This window comes from Nicotiana attenuata, unplaced genomic scaffold (assembly GCF_001879085.1).
Source record: "Nicotiana attenuata strain UT unplaced genomic scaffold, NIATTr2, whole genome shotgun sequence".
NCBI classification, from domain to species: domain Eukaryota; kingdom Viridiplantae; phylum Streptophyta; class Magnoliopsida; order Solanales; family Solanaceae; genus Nicotiana; species Nicotiana attenuata.
Window position 1 is genome coordinate 77,622 of NW_017672024.1, and position 21,365 is coordinate 98,986.

At 38.8% G+C, this 21,365-nt stretch overlaps 1 protein-coding gene across 1 annotated transcript in view; it reads left to right on the top strand.

Moving 5' to 3' along the window:
• The first annotated feature begins 19,756 nt into the window (after positions 1–19,756).
• The window catches only part of LOC109211392, a 5,216-nt gene continuing 3,607 nt past the window's right edge, over positions 19,757–21,365 (top strand). The window contains exons 1-5 of the mRNA XM_019374928.1: positions 19,757–20,111; positions 20,198–20,450; positions 20,546–20,630; positions 20,729–20,853; positions 20,967–21,048. Of these exons, the coding sequence (XP_019230473.1) occupies positions 19,941–20,111; positions 20,198–20,450; positions 20,546–20,630; positions 20,729–20,853; positions 20,967–21,048 (716 nt within the window). The 5' untranslated portion in view covers positions 19,757–19,940. The remainder of the gene's footprint in view (positions 20,112–20,197; positions 20,451–20,545; positions 20,631–20,728; positions 20,854–20,966; positions 21,049–21,365) is intronic.

Sequence of the window (21,365 nt, forward strand, 5' to 3'; positions counted from 1 at the left end):
GACAGCATGAAGAATATTGTAGATGCCTCTGCTGGTGGGGCATTCTTGAGCAAGACTTGGAGAGAAGGTCAGAATTCGCTTGACAAAATGGCGCAGAATTCGGGATGGACAACTAGGAATGCACCTATCACTCCAGTGGTGCACTCAGTGCCTCTTGATCCTTCTAATACAATGGCTGAAAATATGGCGACTCTCTTGACACAAATGAGCATCCTCACCAAAAAGGTGGAGGAATCAGGGCAGAAGCAGCAGGTACATATAGTAGATACTACCAATGGGGGCTTGTGCACATCTTGCATTAGCCAGCCAATTGGTAATCCTTGGAATGCAGAGCATGATCATCATCATCAGCACCCTGAAGATATGAACTATGTGGCTAACTATGGGGGTCAGAGACAAGGAAATCAGAACTGGGGTCAGCAGACTCAGCAGCAGTACAGGCCACCTCAGCCACAGTATAACGCCGGAAACATGGGAGGCATGAGACCCCCTAACAACATGGCACCTTATCCTAGACCATAGGGGTACAACAATCAGCAGCAAGGGTACCACCCACCTCAGCAGCAGCATGATGGAAGAGAGGAAGACGGGTTTGCAAGACCGGAAGCAATGATGCAGCAGGTTATTGGGTCCAATGCTAAGATAAATGAAAGGGTGGATGCACATGATGCGTCTATCAAAAATATTGAGGTACAAGTGGGCCAGATTTCAATGTCACTGAACAATCGTCCTCAAGGGACATTACCTGCAGATACCCAAATCAATCCAAAATATCAGGGCCCAAAGCAGCTGATGGCGGTGAGTCTCCGTAATGGCAGGGATCTAGATGTAGAGCAAGAGAGAGCTCGAGAAAACATACAGGCTGAGACACTCATTCCAGTGCCCATTGAGCTGGATGAGTCTACGGGATTGACAGAGGTGACAGTCCAGCCCGCACCAGAAGAAAAGAATATGCAGCAGGAGACTGAGAAAGTAGCTGAGCCAGTAGTTGAAATAGTAGCTGAGAAAGAGAAATCCCAAGTGATAGGGAAGAAAAGACCTCATGCACCATTTCCACAGAGGTTGGCCAAGCATAAAAAGGAGGAGCAGTATAAAAAGTTCTTTGAGATGCTCAAACAAATCCAGGTAAACATTCCATTGATTGAAGTTTTAAAGGAGATGCCTGGATACGCTAAAATGATGAAGGACTTGATGTCTCGGAAGTTTGACTTCCAAGACTTGGCCACGGTGACACTTACTCAGACCTGTAGTGCAGTGGTGTCTAGACCTGTTGCTGAAAAGCTATCTGATCCAGGTAGCTTTACAATTCCATGCACTATTGGGAACTTCGCCTTTGCTAAGGCACTCTGTGATTTAGGGGCCAGCATTAATCTTATGCCCCTGGTTATTTATAAGAGGTTGGGCATTGGGAGAGCTAGACCCACCTCTATGTTGTTGCAGCTGGCCGACAGGACTGTGAAGCGTCCATTTGGGATCCTTGATGATGTGCTTATTCAGGTGGGGAAATTCGTGTTCCCTGCAGATTTTGTAATCTTGGATTACAAAGTGGATGAAGAAATTCCTATAATCTTAGGACGACCATTCTTGGCCACGGGGAGAGCTCTGATTGATTGTGAGACTGGGGAGCTCAAGATGAGGCTCAATGATGAAGAAATTATATTCAATGTGCAGAAATCTATGAGGCGACCAAGTGAGTTCGCCAATTGTTCTCTTATTGATGCCGTGGATGTAATTGTAGAGTCTGATGATGAGGTGTTGACGGTTGAGGATCCCCTTGCTGCATGCTTGATGAATTTAGATGAAGTGAATGGTGAGGATTTGGCGGAATGGGTGTTGGCATTGGAAGGTAGAGGGTTCTGGGATAGAAATCTAGAGTTTGAGCCCATACACTTAGAAAAGAGAGACCCCTCCAGCAAAGCCATCCATCGAAGAACCACCTAAGCTGGAACTAAAGTCATTGCCAGCTCACCTCAGGTATGAATTTCTGGGTTCCGACTCCACATTACCTGTTATTATCTCATCTGCTTTGTTAGATGTGCAGGTTCAACAGCTTTTGCAGGTACTAAGGGAGTGCAAAACTGCCATTGGGTGGACCATGGCAGACATCAAGGGGATTAGCCCCGCCTATTGCATGCACAAAATTCTGCTGGCAGATGGGCACAAACCTTCCAGGGAACATCAGAGGAGGCTGAACCCCAATATGAAGGAAGTGGTGAAGAAGGACGTGATAAAGTGGTTGGATGCGGGAATCATTTTCCCAATCTCTGACAGTAGCTGAGTTAGCCCAGTTCAATGCGTTCCTAAAAAGGGTGGCATGACGGTTGTGAAGAATGACAACAATGAACTAATCTCAACAAGAACTGTCACAGGCTGGAGAATCTGCATGGATTATCGAAAGTTGAATCTAGCCACCCGGAAAGACCACTTCCCATTCCCTTCATTGATCAGATGCTGGATAGATTGGCAGGGAGGTCACACTTTTGCTTTCTGGATGGGTACTCAGGGTACAATCAGATCTCTATTGCACCCGAGGACAGAGAGAAGACCTCCTTCACATGCCCATATGGCATTTATGCCTTCAGGAGGATGCCCTTTGGCCTATGCAATGCACCCGCCACATTCCAACGGTGCATGATGGCCATATTCACTGATATGGTAGAGGATATAATGGAGGTGTTCATGGATGACTTTTCAGTGGTGGGAAATTCATTTGAGGAGTGCCTAATAAATCTGACGCGTGTGCTGAAACGGTGCATCGAGACTAACTTGGTTCTGAATTGGAAGAAGTGCCATTTCATGGTACAAGAAGGAATAGTCTTGGGGCACCGGGTGTCAAGCAAGGGAATAGAGGTGGATCGAGCAAAGGTTGATGTAATAGCAAAGCTGCCTCCACCAACTTCGGTCAAAGCCATAAGAAGTTTTCTTAGACATGCCGGTTTCTACCGGAGGTTCATAAAAGACTTCTCCAAAATCGCCAACCCTCTCTGTAAGTTGTTAGAGAAAGATCACCCGTTTGTATTTTCTGATGATTGCAGGGTAGCGTTTGAGGAGTTGAAACAGAGGCTGGTCACAGCACCCATCATTGTTGCCCCCAACTGGGAGCAACCGTTCGAATCAATGTGTGATGCTAGTGACTACGCAGTGGGGGCAGTGCTGGGCCAGCGGAAAGACAAATTGATGCACCCGATCTACTATGCTAGTAGAACGCTGAGCGGGGCCCAGTTGAACTACACAGTGACGGAAAAGGAGATGCTAGCTGTGGTGTTCGCTTTTGACAAGTTCCGGTCCTATCTGATAGGATCCAAGGTAATTGTATACACTGACCATGCAGCTCTTAGGTACTTAATAGAAAAGAAAGAATCTAAGCCACGCCTGATTCGTTGGGTGTTGCTACTGCAAGAATTCGATCTTGAAATACGTGATCGGAAGGGCATTGAGAATCAAGTCGCTGATCATCTATCACGACTTGAGAGAGCTGAAAATGTAGTAGAGGTTGAGGAAATTCTGGAAACATTTCCAGACGAGCAGTTGCTCGCCACCACTCATCAGGAAGCGCCATGGTATGCGGACTTTGCTAACTACCTGGCCAGTGGTATTGTTCCTCACGACCTTTCATCGGTCCAAAGGAAAAGATTTTTTCGTGAAAGCCGCCAGTATTACTGGGATGAACCTTATCTGTTCAAAATATGCCTTGATAATATGATCCGGAGATGCGTCCCCGAGATAGAGCAATTTTCTGTTTTGCAGGCTTGTCACGCATCGGCGTATGGCGGACACTTTGGGGGAATCAGGACAGCAGCAAAGGTGCTAGAAGCTGGATTTTTCTGGCCAACGGTGTTTAAAGATGCTCACTTATGGGTAAAGGGCTGTAATGAATGTCAACGCACAGGGAACATTTCCCGGCGCCACGAGATGCCCATGAACCCAATTCAAGAGGTGGAAGTGTTTGACGTCTGGGGGATAGATTTCATGGGTCCCTTCGTCAGTTCCTATGGCAATAAGTACATTCTTGTTGCTGTAGACTATGTGTCCAAGTGGGTAGAAGCTGCAGCGAGGCCCACCAAGCTGACTCAAAGTGGTCGGTTGGGTTTCTAAAGAAGAACATATTCACCCGCTTTGGAACCACCACGCGCAATTATCAGCGACGGAGGCACTCACTTTTGCAATAGGCTTTTGAAAAGTTGTTGGCTAAGTATGATGTGCACCACAAGGTGGCTAACTCCGTACCACCCGCAGACTAGTGGACAGGTTGAGGTATCCTACAGAGAGATCAAGAGTGTACTGACAAAAAAGCGTGAACGCCACAAGAACTGATTGGCCGAGGAAGCTAGATGATGCACTCTGGGCTTACAGAACAACTTTCAAGACACCAATTGTATTGTCAACCATACAAGTTGGTGTTTGGGAAGGCCTGTCACCTACCTGAGAACTTGAGCATAAGCATGGTGGGCACTGAAACAGCTAAACTTAGACATGGAAGCTGCGGCAACGTCAAGAGTCACTGAAATTGCATGAGCTCGGAGTTCCGGTATCTTGCTTTTGAGAGCACAAGCTGTACAAGGAGAGAATGAAGAGGCTACATGATCAGAACATCGTTGAGCGAAATTTCAAACCTAGGGACATGGTATTGCTCTACAACTCAATGACGGTTGTTCCGCGGGTAAGCTTAAGTCACTAGGTCTGGACTATTTCGAGTAGTTAAGTTTCTCCGTCAGGAGCTGTGGAAGTTGCCACTTGAATGACTCTCGTACATTTAGAGTCAATGGTCCAGCGATTGAAATTATATGTGGGTATGGAGCGAGCCTAAGGAAATGTCTGAGCTGCACTTGAATGAACCACAAGAGTCGAGCGAGCCTTAATTGCGCTGCATCTGAGTCGTGCCCGCGACGTTAAATCAGGCGCTGCGTGGGAGGCAACCTATGAAATTGTTGTAAAGTGTAATCTTTTTGTTAAAAAAAAAAGTCAGATGCAGAAAGTGCCCAGACCCGCGTTCCACACCGCGACCGGCGGTCAAACCACGGTCAAAGCACCTCTCTGTAGTCAGTCCACCGCGCTTGCACGCGACCGCGGTCAAACCGCGGTGGATTGACCTCTTCTGAACTCACCCCTCGCGGTTCTACCGTGACCGCGGCAGACCCAGACCGCCCAGGTTTAATTTTTTATTTTTTTAATCCCCCCCCCCCTCTTCTAATAATTAATATAGAACCTCCCCACCCAAACCTTCCCTTCACTTCTTCAGCAGACAACACGACACCCATCCCCTCTTCTCTATCTTCTTCTCTCTTTCTCTCTCTAAAAAGAAAAATCTCCATTTTCTCTCACCAAACTCCATTATCATCTTCTCCAAAACTCCACTCCACTTTCCCCTCTTCCATCAAGTAAGTTTCTCCTCCCCCTCTATTTCTTCTTCTTAATTAGTGTAATTTAGTTTGGTTAGTTTTAGTAACCCTATTAGGATTAGTGTTCATGTTTTAATTTTTGCTTTCTTTTATGTTATCTATTATTGTATTTGATGCTTGTGGGGTTGTTTAGTGCTAATTTGGTTGGGTCTCCATGATACTTTAATTGTGGGGGTTGTTTTGATGACTTGGAGGCCTAGAAAATATTTTTGTGGTGTAGCTTGGTGATGGGCCATTTTTGGCCGAAAATTGGGGATTTATTGTACAATTTTGAGGCATTTTATGCCTAACATAGGTTGTGGCGGTGTTGTATTTGGTGGATGGCGGTGTTGTAATCGGTGTATGGTGGTGTTGTATTTAACGTGAATCACTCGAGGGAGTAAGCGTGGGGTGATGTGCCGGCCTTTGTGAAGGTTGTTATCCTTGAACACCTTAGTAGTGGGGAATGGGCACTTTGTATGAATGAAATAAATGGGGGCAAGTGTATGGTGCCATTGGGTGGTGAAGTCTGAGTACCCATCCAACTGGCACAGGAAGGATATATTTGATGGTTCTTCTGAATTCTTTGCAGGTACTATGGCTCCTAAAAGGCAAAGGAGATCGGCAGGCGCCTCCCAACAGCCTACATATGATGAATCCAGGTTCCAATCAGAACTAGCGGAGGACGACTTTAATGCTAAGGCTACGAAGAACTTCATCCATGAGATCTCGCTTGACCGGGCAGCCCTCCGCGTAGAAAAGGCAGAGATGTATGAAGAAATTCGGATGAGGGAACTGGAATTCTTATTTGATGACCCTGCCCCGGTAAACAAGATGCTTGTTAGGGAGTTTTATGCCAACTGCCCATTGAACTTAAGTAGGGAGGTGATTGTGCGAGGCAAGGTGGTCAGCGCCACAATTCCCATGATTCGCTAGGTGTTGCGGCTGCCTCAGTTCACTAGTGACATCGACTACTACCACGATAGGCCAGGGGTCACATGGGAGGTCATGATTGATATATCTGCGCAGAGGGGCGACCAACCTGGATACGTGACCAAATCACCCTGAACTCCAACTCATTACCCACTTGGCTAAGTGTTGGTTAACTGTCATCTGCAGCCGGTTCCTGCCCTCAAGCAACACAACTGATATGAACTTCCAGCGCGCACTGTTGACATGGTGCTTCGTGACGAAGAAGGATTTTGATGCGGCAAGGGTAATTAGTGATGAAATGATCCTACGGGGGCCGCTGCTGTCAAAGGGATTCTACTTCCCTTCTTTGGTGACTACACTGTGCCTGTTGAGAAATACCCCCACCAATCCTGCCGATGGAGACTTGCCCCCTAAAGCAGCATTTAGAGCCTCAAGCATCAGAGTGGGCCGGGGTACACGTACAACAATTGAGATAGATGATGAGGATGATGATCCGGTTCCTCTTGCACCGTCCAGGAGGTCTACTGACAGTGCCGAACCCTCCTGGCGCCCCCATACTGGGGCAGGCCTATCCCGATCACAGTCCACCCGGCCTATGATGCGTTCCTTGGAGGAAGAGGTCGCGGATCTCCGCACCTCGGTGGATGACCTACACACGCGGATGGATGCCATGTCGCAGAGGCAGTCCAGATCTGAGAGCCGGTTTATGGCCTGGTTACGTGCATTGGGGAGAGCTTGAATGTAGACCCCAGCACCGTCTCCGACTCTGATTGAGTCTCAGGGAAGTCTTCTAACCCTTCTGCTCTTTACTTTCTTGATATGACATGGGGACATGCCATGATTTTAAGTGTGGGGTGGGAGACTTGCTCTGATTATGTGTTGTAATGTATATAGACGTTGTTTGTGCTGTAGCATTAGATTGATGTGTTGTATATATTTGAGTGTGCTTATATTAGGAGTTGCTGACTTGGCCCAACGACGGACACTTGTCGACGGGTCTCTTGAGGGTCAAAGTCAGAATTAATTTAAACTGAAAACAAGTTAGAGGACTCTTCCTGAGGACGGACCACTTGGACAGTAATCTTGGGGGAAGTAGTCCATGTAGAATTTTTATTTTTTTTATTTTTCTCTTCTAGGTAGTGTAGTACTTCCCCCTTGGTTTTTCTTTTGACCACGGTTCTTTTCCAAGGGCTTTTCTTGAACCGGGTTAAGTAGATCTTCCTTTTGTAGTTTTAGGACTAATATGGGTGAAGGCTAGAATACAACCCCTGATGTGCACACCTGCAAATAACTAAAACGAACTTGAGAGTGTGACGTCTAGGCTCGCTTGTGGACTCGTAAATCTATGCCTTAATTTTGCACATCTTGTCTTGCTTGAATGCTCGTATGAGTGTGTTGATGAACTGATTCGGAATGAGTTGCATGCTAAGTGTGTGGGAGATATTACTTGCATTATGTGCCTGCATGCGATACCTAGAACTTGCCCTGTGTGTTTGCAAAGCGAAATAGAAGTTGTTTGGTTTTAGAGATGATTGAGGCATTTCTTTGTGCAACCCTATATAATTGTGAATCCACCTGTATATATCGCCATAGTTAACCCTTTTGAGCCTGAAGCCTGTTCTTTGATAACCCTATAATGACCTAAATCTCTGTGTTTGAATAGCTTGATTGTTTGAACCTATACCTCCTAGAAGCGCTTGAATCACTAAAGAACATACAAAAGTCAAAGTGTGGGGTAGTAGGGGGTTAGCGAAAAAAGGGAATCAAGAATGAATTGTTTGATTGGTGCACAAGCAATATCTTAAAAAAAAATGAGACGAGAAAACAAAATAAAGAAAAAAAGAAGAAGCAGTTGCACCTAAAGAAAAATGGGGGTCACATGTGAAACAAAAATGTTGAAGAACGATTGGGTTGAGCATGGAAATTGAAATAAAAGGAAGTGTGTATTAAAAGTGCTTAGGGAGGTTAGTCACTATATCCAAATATATCCTACCCGTCCCTTAGCCTACATTACAACCAAATGAAGACCTCTTGATCTTTGACTGAACAACTCGATTAGTAGAGTATTACACTAGGGGCAAGCTTATGGTGTATCTGTATGGCATGTGAATGCTCTTTGCTGAGAGTGAGTGAATTCTCAACGGCGCCAAAATTTGATCACGCCCAACTATGCCCTCTAAAAAGGACTCTGTGGACGTTGCAAATATAACCCGAGTATTACGCCCAGGGTCGAATCACAGAGAGTTAACCTATCAATCACTATCTTTAGACCCACTAAACTCTTCAGAACCAGTTTCCCAGATGTTTGAATTACAGTTGAAGGTCGCTTTACTAACTACGGTTGCAAGTAAATTAAACAGCTGTAAACTAAAGTGCTAAGGTTGTAAACAATGATGAGAAGAAGCTAAGGCAATGATTTCCCCTATTAAAGGAATCCCTTCTGTTTATGCTCATACAAATTTACCAACACATCTCTATCAATCATGAACGCTCATCTTACCGTAAATCTCTCCTGAAAAATCACAGTAATATACTAATTGCACTCTCCCGAGATACACTAGCTTACTTTATTTAGCACAATTCACTTTAGATTACACCCAAGGCTTCGTTATCCCTAATCCCGCCTTTAAACCCGTGATTATAGATTCCTCTTATACTTTGGGAGTGGTGTTGTTCAACAATAACCTAAATATGCACTCTTTTCCAAGTTATGCACACTAAATAGGCACAGCTAATTGAACATCCTGTCAATTAACTACAACAAGCACAAAGTTGAACAAATAGAGATTGAAACTAGCAATTTGTATTTACATAGGTGCTGGAGCAGAAGATCTGGGAAACTCGTCTGGATAAGCGTCATTTTGATCACTTGTTGGATGATGAAATGATGGGACACGCGCTTTTCATCAAACCTAGCAGAGCATCTGTTCTTCCAAATTTGCCAGCAAATGATTGAGGGCAGGCACTGAAGAACTGTCTTCTGAACTTCATTTTTGGACTTAGTCAACCACCACCTCATAATTCCGTGTCTTACCTGGCCTTGGACCAATCTGATACCACAGGAGTTAGAGAAGAAGGACCAAACTAGATTGGCAATATGACTATCACTGAGCAGATGGTTAGTAGATTCCTCAGAATGTTTATTGGGGAAGCAGTTACATATAGAAGCAATATTCACCCCAAATCTTTTAATAGCAACATCAGTTGCTACTTTATCCATTAGCATTCTCATCATAAAAGAGAAAATTTTAAAAGGAAGCTTTTTATGTCAAATAGTCATACATGTTAGAGTAGTTCCTTTCTTTGATCTCAGAGTGTGCCATGCAGATTTGCAAGAGAAATCCCCTGAAGGATCCGGGGTCCATATGGGTCTATCTTCTTTATCAATATTGAAGGTTATGTCTTTGATATAGTTGACCACATGTAAGGGGAGGGTTCTCCTCAATTTACTTTGATTCCAAGTATTTTGATGATAGAAATCCCTTACCATAGTTCTTTTAGGAGACTTGGTGTTAATAGCCAGGTGAGCCAAGGGCCCAAGTTCTGTCCAAGAATCCCACCAGAAGGAGATCTCCCCTCTTCCAAGGCTCCATGAGATATAAGGTTCCGCCTTTTCTTTGATGTCCATCATTCTTCTCCAAGAATGAGATTGGCATTAAGGTTTTCTTCTTGCAACAGGATGAAACCTGTTACAATACTTAGCTTCGAGAAAATATTTGATAAGGGATTTTTTAGTTCTAAATTTCCACCATGTTGTTAAAATAAACAACTTTTTTCCTTCCTATATAGATAGTACATCCAAGATATTGCATTGGAAAGTGGCAGTGATTTTATCCAGTAATCTGTTTGATTCGGTTGATTCTTATATCATCATCTTGGAAGTTGACATAAAAACCAGATTTGGCTTTGTTCACTAGTTGTCCTGAGATTTTCTCATAAGTCTCCATCTTTTCCATCATGATCTTCAAGAATTCAGGTTCAGCTAAGAAAAATAAAATTGTGTCGTCAGCATAACATAAATGAGATATAACAGGACCATGACTACCTATAGAGAAAGGGATAAAATGATGATTATTTAAGGACTCCATTAATTTTGAGAAAAGTTCAGCCCCAATAAGAAAAAGAGAGGGAGATAAAGGATCCCCTTGTCTTAATCCCCTAGAGGAATTGAAAAACCCATGTCTATTCCCATTGATATTTACAGAATACCAAATATTAGACATAAGTCTCCAAATCATATCAATCCAAGTTTTATTAAAACCAAAATGCCTCATAGCCATATTTGATCGAGTCTAGGCTTTAAAAGATCAATTTCAACTTTAACCTTTGCAACATTGCCTCTAGATTTAGAATAGGTTGCCATGTCCGGAGCCACTGCCACACCAACATCTTGCACTAGTCTAGAAACAATATTCCATTTAAATAGGTGCCAGGGCAGTTGGTGAATTAGGATCCAAACAGGAACAATGGGCGTTTCCTCCTCTGGTTTGAAATCCGGAGTCCACTTGAGAATTTTCATAGGGGCATCGCCAATGTCTATATAGTCCTTAGCAAAGACGTGATTGTAATCAACTTCATTAGCAAAATCGAGGTAAACATGCTTAGGGTCGAAATATGCTATCTTGACCGAGGCAGAGAGTTGGAATTGCCTAATGAAAGTCTTCCTAATTTCCTCCATGGATGGTTTACCTCGATAGAACTTACCAATGATGGTGAATCTGCATTCTTTTGCTAAATTAACAAAGTATTCCTCCGCCTTGAAGAAAACCACCGGTTTACCAAGATGTGTGCCATGTTGAATCTCAACCATGGTGTCATTGTTAGGAGATTTGAGGTCGGTTTGGATAGTGGCGGCAAAAGTTGGTTTAGAAACCAGTTGTTTACTTTTGGTGGAAGTACTCCCTTGTAATCCCTCAGTTTGTTGTTTAGGAAGGATGGGGTTAGGTATTTGTTTGCCATTTTGTGTTTTCATGATTTGTTGGGCTCCTTTAGTAAGGTCGTTTGTGTGACTGATTTTGGGTTGGGGTTGATCGAAATTAGTAGAGATTTTTGGGTAATCAGTGTGGTTAGTAATATAGGTGTGTTTCTGGGTGATGTTATCAGAGGAATTGGGTGTTTGGTTGGTATTAGAAGAATTATGTTGGGTATTTTCTGGTGGTGTTGTGACTGTGGTTGTGATTCCGGTGGTGGTCCCGATGGTGGCCTTGGGGTTATTAGCCGTTGGGCAAGCCGTTACCTAGTCAGAGGGAGTTTTTGGGGAGGGGGGTAGGTAGCTGAGTTGTCGATGTCTCCTTTGTTTGGTCAGGTGGTTCAGGTGGACGGGTGGGGTCTTCTTTGGTATTTGACATTTAGAGAGAAGGGAGAGAAAACTTTTAGAGAGAGGTTCCGTGATTTCTGTCAAATCTCCTAGTGAGTTGGAACTCGTTCACTGATTCGCCTGGTTGGAATCTTCTAAAAATTTCCAATGTGTTTACAAATATTTCTGATATAGTAAGAAATATAATTGCACTTTATATTAAATTGTATCATAATAATTTTCTGGATGTACCTAGAATGTCAAATGGATGTGTTGTAATGAATTTGAACGGTTTAAAATGGGTTGAGTTTGTGCAAAGTAGTAGACTATGCCAAAATGGGTAAACAATGAGTAGTTCCTAGGCCAACTCGCACCACGCTTACCGAGTTTTAATTTGTATGTTTGTTTTCATATAATTTGTTTAATTAGCCAACAAAGTTAATTATCTTTTTCTTTATATAGCTATATATAATATAAACAGAAAGGTTTTTTTACTTAAATAATTAGACAAGTTTTCTCACATATACATTAAAGTATTATTGGATTAAAAACATATGGACCATCCAATAATACTTCCTCATTGATGTTCTCAATTGAGTTCAAATCTTTATTTTTATTTTTATAATTTACGATAAGAGTATCTATAAGTCAACTTCTATACATTTTTCTTTCGATATTAGGGGAATAGTACTCACTGTTTTTACAAATAAAAAAGAGAAATTTTCATAAAACATTATCTTTTAGTAGTAATTAACCATCTATAGATATCATTTGCTATATTACGGATTATAGATACCTTTTCTGTGGTTATACGATATATTTGATGTATTTAAGCTATTGTATTCATAAATACAGTAGCAAAAATAGGCGTGAATCAGGAAAGTCCAGCTAATCAGTTGTTGTATTCGAGTATATTCATGGAGTAAAACATGGGATTACAACTGGACAGATTATTGTATTCGACTGTATTCACGGCGTGAAATAGCGGATTACACTGTTTTTAAAACAGAAAGTAAATCAATTAACATAATAGACTCCTAATATAACTCAACAAACTCAATTATAATACACAAATTTTATATTTTTCAGTTATAAAAAAGATTATCAACCGAAAAATACCCTAAAAATATAGTAATCTTCAGAGAAATTATATAATACATCTGAATACATAAATTATATAAATTAAAAAAATATATGAATACATTCATGGCATATAGCGAGACAGTGAATACAATGAAATACATAGAATACAGCGGGATACATTGAAATACAATGAGAAAAAAAGACAGTGAATACAATGAAATACATGGAATTCAACAAGATACAGCGAATTACAATGAAAAAAAAGACAATGAATACAATGAAATACATAAAAATACAACGTGATACGTTGAAAATACATTGAAATATATTAACAGAAAATCAAGTTGCTCAGCCCCAAATCCTACGTCTTTGTTCAAGAACAAACCCTAATTTCCGTTGAATCCGTCGTCGAGCAAAAACCCATCGTAGCTTTTGTAAGCCCTTAGCTTTGATTCATGTATTTTCAGAGGATGACGGAAAATACAATCATAGGATGAAGAGGGTAGTACCATCGTAGCTTTTGTAAGCCCTTAGCTTTGATTCGATTCGGAATTGCCTTTGGGGTTAAGAAATCGTTTTTCCCCATTTTTGAATTTGGGAATTGAGATAACCAAGTTCAAATCTGACGGAAAATCTAGGAGATGAAAGGAGAGAAAGAGAGAGAGAGAGAGAGAGAGAGAGAGAGAGAGAGAGAGAGCCGTACAACTGGATTTCGCCGAAGAGGAGGAGGTCCCAAATCCCAGCCAAGAGAAGTGGTGGTCGGTCAATGAATCCGTATTATTTGGAAGAGAGAATGACATGTATTAAATTAGAGAGAGAAAGAAAATAGTGTAACTGAATAGCGTATTTAGTGGCTTAGGGGTAGGAGGTACCAAATTAGATATTTTGCTATAAACAGTAAAAGGTATCTATAAAATATAATTTTCTTTAAATGGTATTTATTTAAAATAAATAAGAGGTTAACCTTAACTATAGGAGGTAAAAATTCCTAAAAAAACTATCCAACATAAGTTCTATTCTAAAATCATTACATCCCTAATTAGCACGCACGTTTTCCTAACACATCCTTTTTGGGTCTTCTTGTAAATCGGGAAGGGGCCTCTTATTGAATTGTGATAGCCCCCCGTTCACAAAAATGGCCCTCTTAGAATGAAATTAGAAAGTCTTTTGAAGTCCAATTGACCTTGTTTCTCTTCATCTTAAATGTGGGCCAATTTCAAATAAGTACTCTGGATTTGTGTTTTTTACTTGATAGACTCAAACCTACTTCTCTCTTTCAGAGAAACAATGGAAACAATTTCAAAGAAACAAATTAGTGGTCAAAATGTCATAATTTCAAAGTTGTATCACAAATCGAGAAGTAAAACGTGTTCACAAATTTCATAATTCCCAAGATATCTCAAATTCTTCGGTTGGAAATGGCAAGGGAGAGTCTCGAAAAATGACTTCCTTCACTTTTTAGGTATGTACTCCCTCCGGTTCACAATAAGTGTCCAATTTGCTTTTTTATTTTGGTTCAAAATAAATATTCAGTTATGTAATCAAGAAAGAATTCAATTTGTTTTTAAAAAATAACCCCTATGTACATATCCCTAAAAAGTTTTCTTACTTCTCACATTAAATATTTAATTAGGGGTAGTTTAGCCATAGTAGGTATTTTTGTATAGAATTTAGTATTTTCTTAATGGGCGTGCTAAAAGCAAATTGGACACTTATTGTGACCGGAGGGAGTAATATCTATTGAGCGGGTTGGTAAGTCACAATCTACATAGTACTGTTGGGTTAAAACAGAACAAAAATACTCTTAACATGGTTTCATATTATTCGCTTTGGGTCAAGTCCGCATGGGGTTTTTCCTAAAAGGTCTCACACCATTAAGACTATCCAACTCCTTATAAGTAGCTTAATTTTCTTTTCTACTTTCCATGTAGGACTTTGTTCACACACTCCCCAACAATCTCCCCATTGAACTAAAGCACATGACTCATTACCGTTTATGGGCTAATTTAGAGATTAACTGTGTGTGACCCACATGATCCGAGAATTTACGGTCACCGAAGCCCAAGGAGAGGTTGTGTATGCGTCTTTGAAACCAAAGGCTCTAATACTAGTTGTTGGGTTAAAATGGCCCAAAGATACTCTCTGCTTTGGACCAAGCCCGCACGATTTTCCCCAAAAGACCTCACACCATTAAAAGTATCCAATCCTTATAATTAGCTTATTTTTCTTTTTTTATTTTCCATGTGGGACTTTATTCACACACTCCCAACAAGTACAGACTAAGCAACGAAAAAACTCCCCTCAAAATCATTTGATGTCTTTATCCAACCTCGAGTAAATATTATCTACTTTAGCATAGTAAATTTTGCAATGTTACATTTGCACACCATTATTATAGTAAATTTTATTTTGAAAAAACGGTTGACAATCAACAACCATGAAGTAAAGTCTCATGTGAAAGTATATCATAAAGCACGCGTTTAAACCCCGTCTGCTTCACATTTACAAGCAAGAAATCCTCTATCCCTTACTAAATCGAATTTGAAGTGATGAAAAAAACCCAATGAAAAGTCAACAACAACAACAACAAAAACATTCCAGTGCGATTTCACAAGTGGAGTTTGGGGAGGTACTATGTACGTGGGCTTTACCCCTACGTTGTAAAGGTAAACAAATTATTTCCGATAGACTCTCGACTCAAATGATGAAAGCCATCTAAAAGAAGAAGAAAAAATAGGTAACCCAAAAAAAAAAAAAAAAAGAATGCGGAAGAAATCAAGAACTGTAGAAAGTGGACTATGAGTTACTAGGTTATGGCACTTTTGCCTTGCATTCTCGATGATTAATATAAAAAGCCACTTACGAATTATTGGTGTGCGCAGTTTTAACTGCTTTGCACTTTTGCGTAAGTGGCCAACACGATATTAATTTTATTTAGACCAATCTCATGCATTTGGATAAAAATACCATAAAGTCGCAATAAAGTTAACCTTTGCTTGATTGGACTATTATAATCCAATACAGACGCAATGTGCCAAAGAGCATTCACCACGTTATTGACCTTCACTTTCCCAATTTCCATCTCGTTGCTTTTTCTTTTTCTTTCTTTTTGCGGAGCTCCCACTATCGGGGGCGAAGTTAGGATATTCTTTACGGGTTCGATGGAACCTCCTATTAAATTTATATTAATATGTAATTACGAACTCAATAAATAAAACATGGCATGGGTTCAGTGTCAAGTATAAAACTCACTAACTTCAAATCTAGCTCCACGTCTGCCTACTACCAAATATCAAGTAACGGTTTCTGTTTGTACAACTCTTAAAATTTATAAAATGATTGATTGGTAAGTTTTACTTGTTAGAACTTTCCTCACGTTCATCGCTTACCAACGTTGAAACATTTGCAATTTATTTATTACTCGGAAATGTGTATTACTGACTCTAAAGCTTAAAGAAAATCAAGAAACAACGTATTGGTTTAGTGGTCAATTTTAAACGTATTTATTAATACTCCCTTCGGTTCACAATAAGCGTCCAATTTACTTTTTCATTTTGGTTCAAAATAAGTGTCCAATTATGTAATCAAGAAAGAATTCAATTTGTTTTTACAAAATAACCCCTATGTACATATCCCTAAAAAGTTTTCTTACTCCTCACATTAAATATTTAATTAGGGGTAGTTTAGTCATAGTAGGTATTTTTGTATAGAATTTAGTATTTCCTTAATGGGCGTGCTAAAAGTAAATTTGACACTTATTGTGATCCGGAGGGAGTAGGTCTTTAGGAAAATGATGATCGAATGTATTTTGATGTCTTATTACACAAACTCATTAATTCTTCTAGAAGAGTTAAAAATATGAGTTGATTAATACTTGTTGGAGGAACATCCCTAGTTAATCTTCTTTACTTTTGTTGCCAAAATTCAGCTTTTCAAACTCAGCTTGTTCTTGAGAAGTAGTAATGAATATAATTAAGCCTTTGCTATGGTGAGAATCTATTTTACTTTTGTTATCACATTATTTTGATTTGCTCTGATTATTTAAAATCCAGACGAACACTTTCCTTTATTCCTTTTTCTTTTGTTAACTGTGTTTTTTCAAAAAGAAAGGAAGTTTAGGAGTTGTTTTATTGTTTTATTACCTTTGTTTATTCAGCCAGGACAGAAATCATTTACTCTCTGTTTTCTGACTCGAATCTCTGCTTTATTATATAAGTTTGTTTAATTTGGCATCCAATCCTTTCTTTACTGGACTTATGATAAGATAATGTTGTCCCAAGAATATTTAGAAGTTCCATGCAAGTTTTGAAGAAATGGACATTACTTTGTACTTTTGGAAAATAAATAGATAAAGGTTGTATTAAATCTTACTCCCTCCGGTTCACCTTAATTAATTTTTGGTCTTTTTTTATGGTCCATAATATTTGATATTTTTGAATTGATTTCTTTTTTTTAAAGTTGCCATTGGAGTAAAGAGCCTAGGAGTATTTGTTGTATTCCCAATGAACAAATTAAGGTTAATATGGTCAATTTCATTATTAATTAATGCTAAAAATTAGAATTTTTAGCATGTGTGAAAACAAGCAAAAAAATTAATGAAAGTGGATCGGAGAGAGAAAGGAAAAAGTCTGACCTAACTTTTTGAGTTATACGAAATTGAGCTCTCTATGTAATATATGTGGAACTTTTACTTTCTGATAGTCAAAATTTTTAATATTTTTAACACAATTCCCATTTTTAACTTTTCTTATGTTTAAAAGAACTTGTCCGTAGTAGAAAGGTCGTTGGTTCCTGAAATGGTATAAATCTATATATATCTACAATATATTAAAAATAGGAAATCCTTTAATGAAAAGTCAGATTACTATTTTACCCTTTACTTAATAAATTACTACGAAATTGCCCTTTTCTTAGAAATACGCTTTTTAAAAAATAACAAAAACCCTCGGATTAACTTCACGACTGAATTGAACAGTCGCCTGGAGACAGACACCTTCTCTTACAAAACTCAAGAGAGGCTTGGCGACAGACACCTTCTCTTTCACATATTAACGATCATATTCCCAACAGTTGCATCCCTTGATTTGTTGTCTTTAAAAGCAGAACCTTATGGCAATTTCCTCACAGTTTCTTCCCTTCTCTACTAAAGCAACAGGTATACAATCTGATTTCTACTACACCAAATCCTTATGTTTTTCAATGAGTATTCTCCTATTTATCATTTTTTTCACAATCTCTTTGGTTCACAGATCTTCCCCGGCATTACAATTTCATCCATATATTTGCGCCCATAAGTCGTACCCGAAATATCTCGCTCGCTAATTCAACTTGTAAGTCCCTTTGTTTTGTTTACCCCATTATATATCTTGTTATAATTGTAGCTTTACGTTTTTCACAGTCTTTGTTTACAACAATTACGTTCTGCTTTCTTCTATGATATAATTATAATCTGAAGATGTGTTCTAATTTTCATCCCTCCATTCATTGTTTACTTTAATTTGTGTTTTAAAATTAACTATATGTTCTATGTTTGTCCATTGCCTTAATTGACTGATGTTGTTTCATAATTTCTTCTTTAGTTTCTGGTTTAAATGGTTACCATCATAAAACACAATCAAGGGAACTTATTTTATGGTCTGTTCATGGAGAAAAAGGGGATACAATTCCTTAGCATTGATTGTCGTGGGACGGATAGTGAATTTTTGGAAGAATTATTCCCGGATGAAGGAGCCGCCGAAGAGATCCGCCAGATTTTGACAAGAAAAAACCTAGGAAAAATTATCTCCTATCTTATTGATCAACATGTAAAAGATGAAAAATTCCGGCAGAATCCATACATTTGTGAACAAGCTATTGACCACTTTTATTTTTTACTACCGAGGGCTAGGCGAACCAAAGTCTTCACAAGTCCCCGTTACCCTCTCCAACCGAAACGATATCAAAAAAAGATTGAAAAAAGGAAAAGAAACTTATGAACAGTCAATGTTAATAGGTTAGGCTGCCTATAGTTACAAAAAAAAATTCAACACTACATCCTCCTGCCATTACTATGAGTATTTCTATGTCTATCAGATACCAGTTCCAATCCCATTAAGTTGTGTTCCAGCTGTTAGCCCATTAGTATTTCTCTCATTTGTCCCTGTAATGTTGGTTGCAATATATGTAGAATATATATATCTTGTAGATCATAACTTACAATTTCACCTAGAGTTTTACCTTACTATATGTTTGCCCTTACATATGATGTAATAGCCTCTCTTTCTACTATGGATAATGTTTTCGCACCCATGTAATATAGTAATTTTTAAGCGTTGATTTGCTTCATCATCCAATTGCTTGCAGTTATTTCCCTTATAATGAACTTAACAGCAAAATTATATATACTACATCATCGATTTGAGTTATGTTATTTATACTGGAAACTATTACACACCCATTAAACTACGCTTCTGATATTTAAATTTTCTAATGTACCTGCTTCACAGCAAATGTCAAGGTATATTAAGTTCTTACTACCCATTATCCTGATATCCATAGATAACTAAAGAACCGTTTTGAATTTTTCTATGCTTCAGTTTCCATGTTGTCTTAGATTTTCTTTCATAGTTGGCAATAATATAGTAATATGATAATTATTCATGATAGTTCTACACCTTAATTATGATACATATTCAAAGACCATGTGTGGTCCTTAATGGTTCCTTCATGCGCATAGCTTCTGCATTAGCCAAATAATAAACTGGGGAAGCTAATGGACTTCCTGTACACTCATGGATTTCTCACACTTTATGTTATAATTCACTTTCAACCAAACATTTTATGAATGCTCGTGCTATTAATATTTTCCTAAGAACAAGATTTAGGAACATATATTGTAGACTCACGCTATTCTACTTTGAGTAGATATTTTCCTAAACATAAAGTTAATTAGTCGCTACAAAACTAATTACTTTACTACTCTTCTAACAGGTTCCCAAGACTACTCGCTCAAACAATTAGTGGTAATACTTTACTTCTTTAATTTTAAAAACTAATTAATACTTAAGTTTGTAGTTATTAAAGTTATTCCAATCTTTACACTGCATTAACAAACGCTACTGCCAGCACTATTTGTCTGCCATTACGAATGCTATAATCTATTGTCTATTGGAAATGATACAATAAATCATAATGGAAACATCAAGATCGTTACAATTATATTATTTTACCTTCGTCCATGTATCCATCTAACCATTACAGGCTAAGTTCAAATGGCGACTGAAGTAGAATTATCGAAACAATGCTTACCTATTAGCAAGGTACCAAAATACTCCTCCGACTGGGTTATAAAAGTCTTTGTTGTTCGAAGGAGTAAAGTAATTCCATACAAAAACCAAAGGAACGAAGGTGTTTTCAAAACTCTTATATTAGTTGATGAAGAGGTAATACTTTTTACATTTATAATGTATACTTTACTAATTTATATTGTCTTTCTTGATAGCATAAAATGTTTGTTGTATCTTTATAGGGGACAAAGATCCAAGCAACACTTTTTAATAAGCATGTAGAGAAACGGAAAGACTTCTTTGAACTAAGCAGGAGTTACTTCATTATCAATGGTCGCCTAGATCGTGTCAATCCAAACTACTCCTCGGTTCACAAAGAAGTTGAAATAGCTTTTACTGACAACACTATCATCAAGGAATCTAAAACAAACATTTCCACCCAAGAATTCTCAAATGGTTTTTTGTTCTTGGAAAAGGCGGAAAAGTTAACTGAAGGCACTATCTTGTAACTGTTTATAGGAATAAACAAATCATTTTCATGCATAAATCCTATATACTTATAACTACTTCTCTAATGACCTACTTTTCAGATGTAGTTGTCATTTTAGTTACAGTGAAATCACTTATTGAAGAAGGCCGTAGCAGGAGAAGAGAGATAATAGTTACAAATGAAAGGTCAGTTATACTTACGCATGTTTCAATGAAAACCAAATTTTTTACGTATTATATAGGTTAGGTAATACAACTAATCTAATTTGTAATTTAAAACACAGGTATGATCTTACATCTATCACTTTATGGGGAGATTTTGCTGAAAATGATGGTGAACTTCTTGAAAAGATGAAATACGATAAACCAATCCTTGGCTTTTGTGATGTTAGAGTCTCAATTTACAAAGGTATATACACCAACAATTGCTTGTATTATAGTATTCACACTTTAGCCTGTATTTATATTATTCACACTTTATGGACTGAAACTATTTTAAATAATTTCAACTTCTTTAATTAGGAAATTTTGGAATATCAACTATTCCTGTAAGCAGTGTGCTAATCAATCCAACAATCCAAAAGGCAACAGAACTCCGAAATTGGTACTTATGATAACTCTATTGCATTAGTAGTCATGGATATGTTGCTGGTATTATCAACTCTTGAACCTTGTTATCATGATTAAGACTATGGGACCCTTAAATTTACAACCTCTACTACATAATTTTATACTGCTTCTATTTTTAAAACAAATTTTGCTATAAAAAATTTACACAAAACAATACCAAATAATAAGCATGCTCCTCTCTTAAGTTTATTCCAAATATTATGAGGTAAGCCTCTCTTTTTTAATTGAATGACAAAAATATGTGCTGCAAATGGGGCCAAATATTTCTCAGTTACAAGGTTTTGGGTGTAA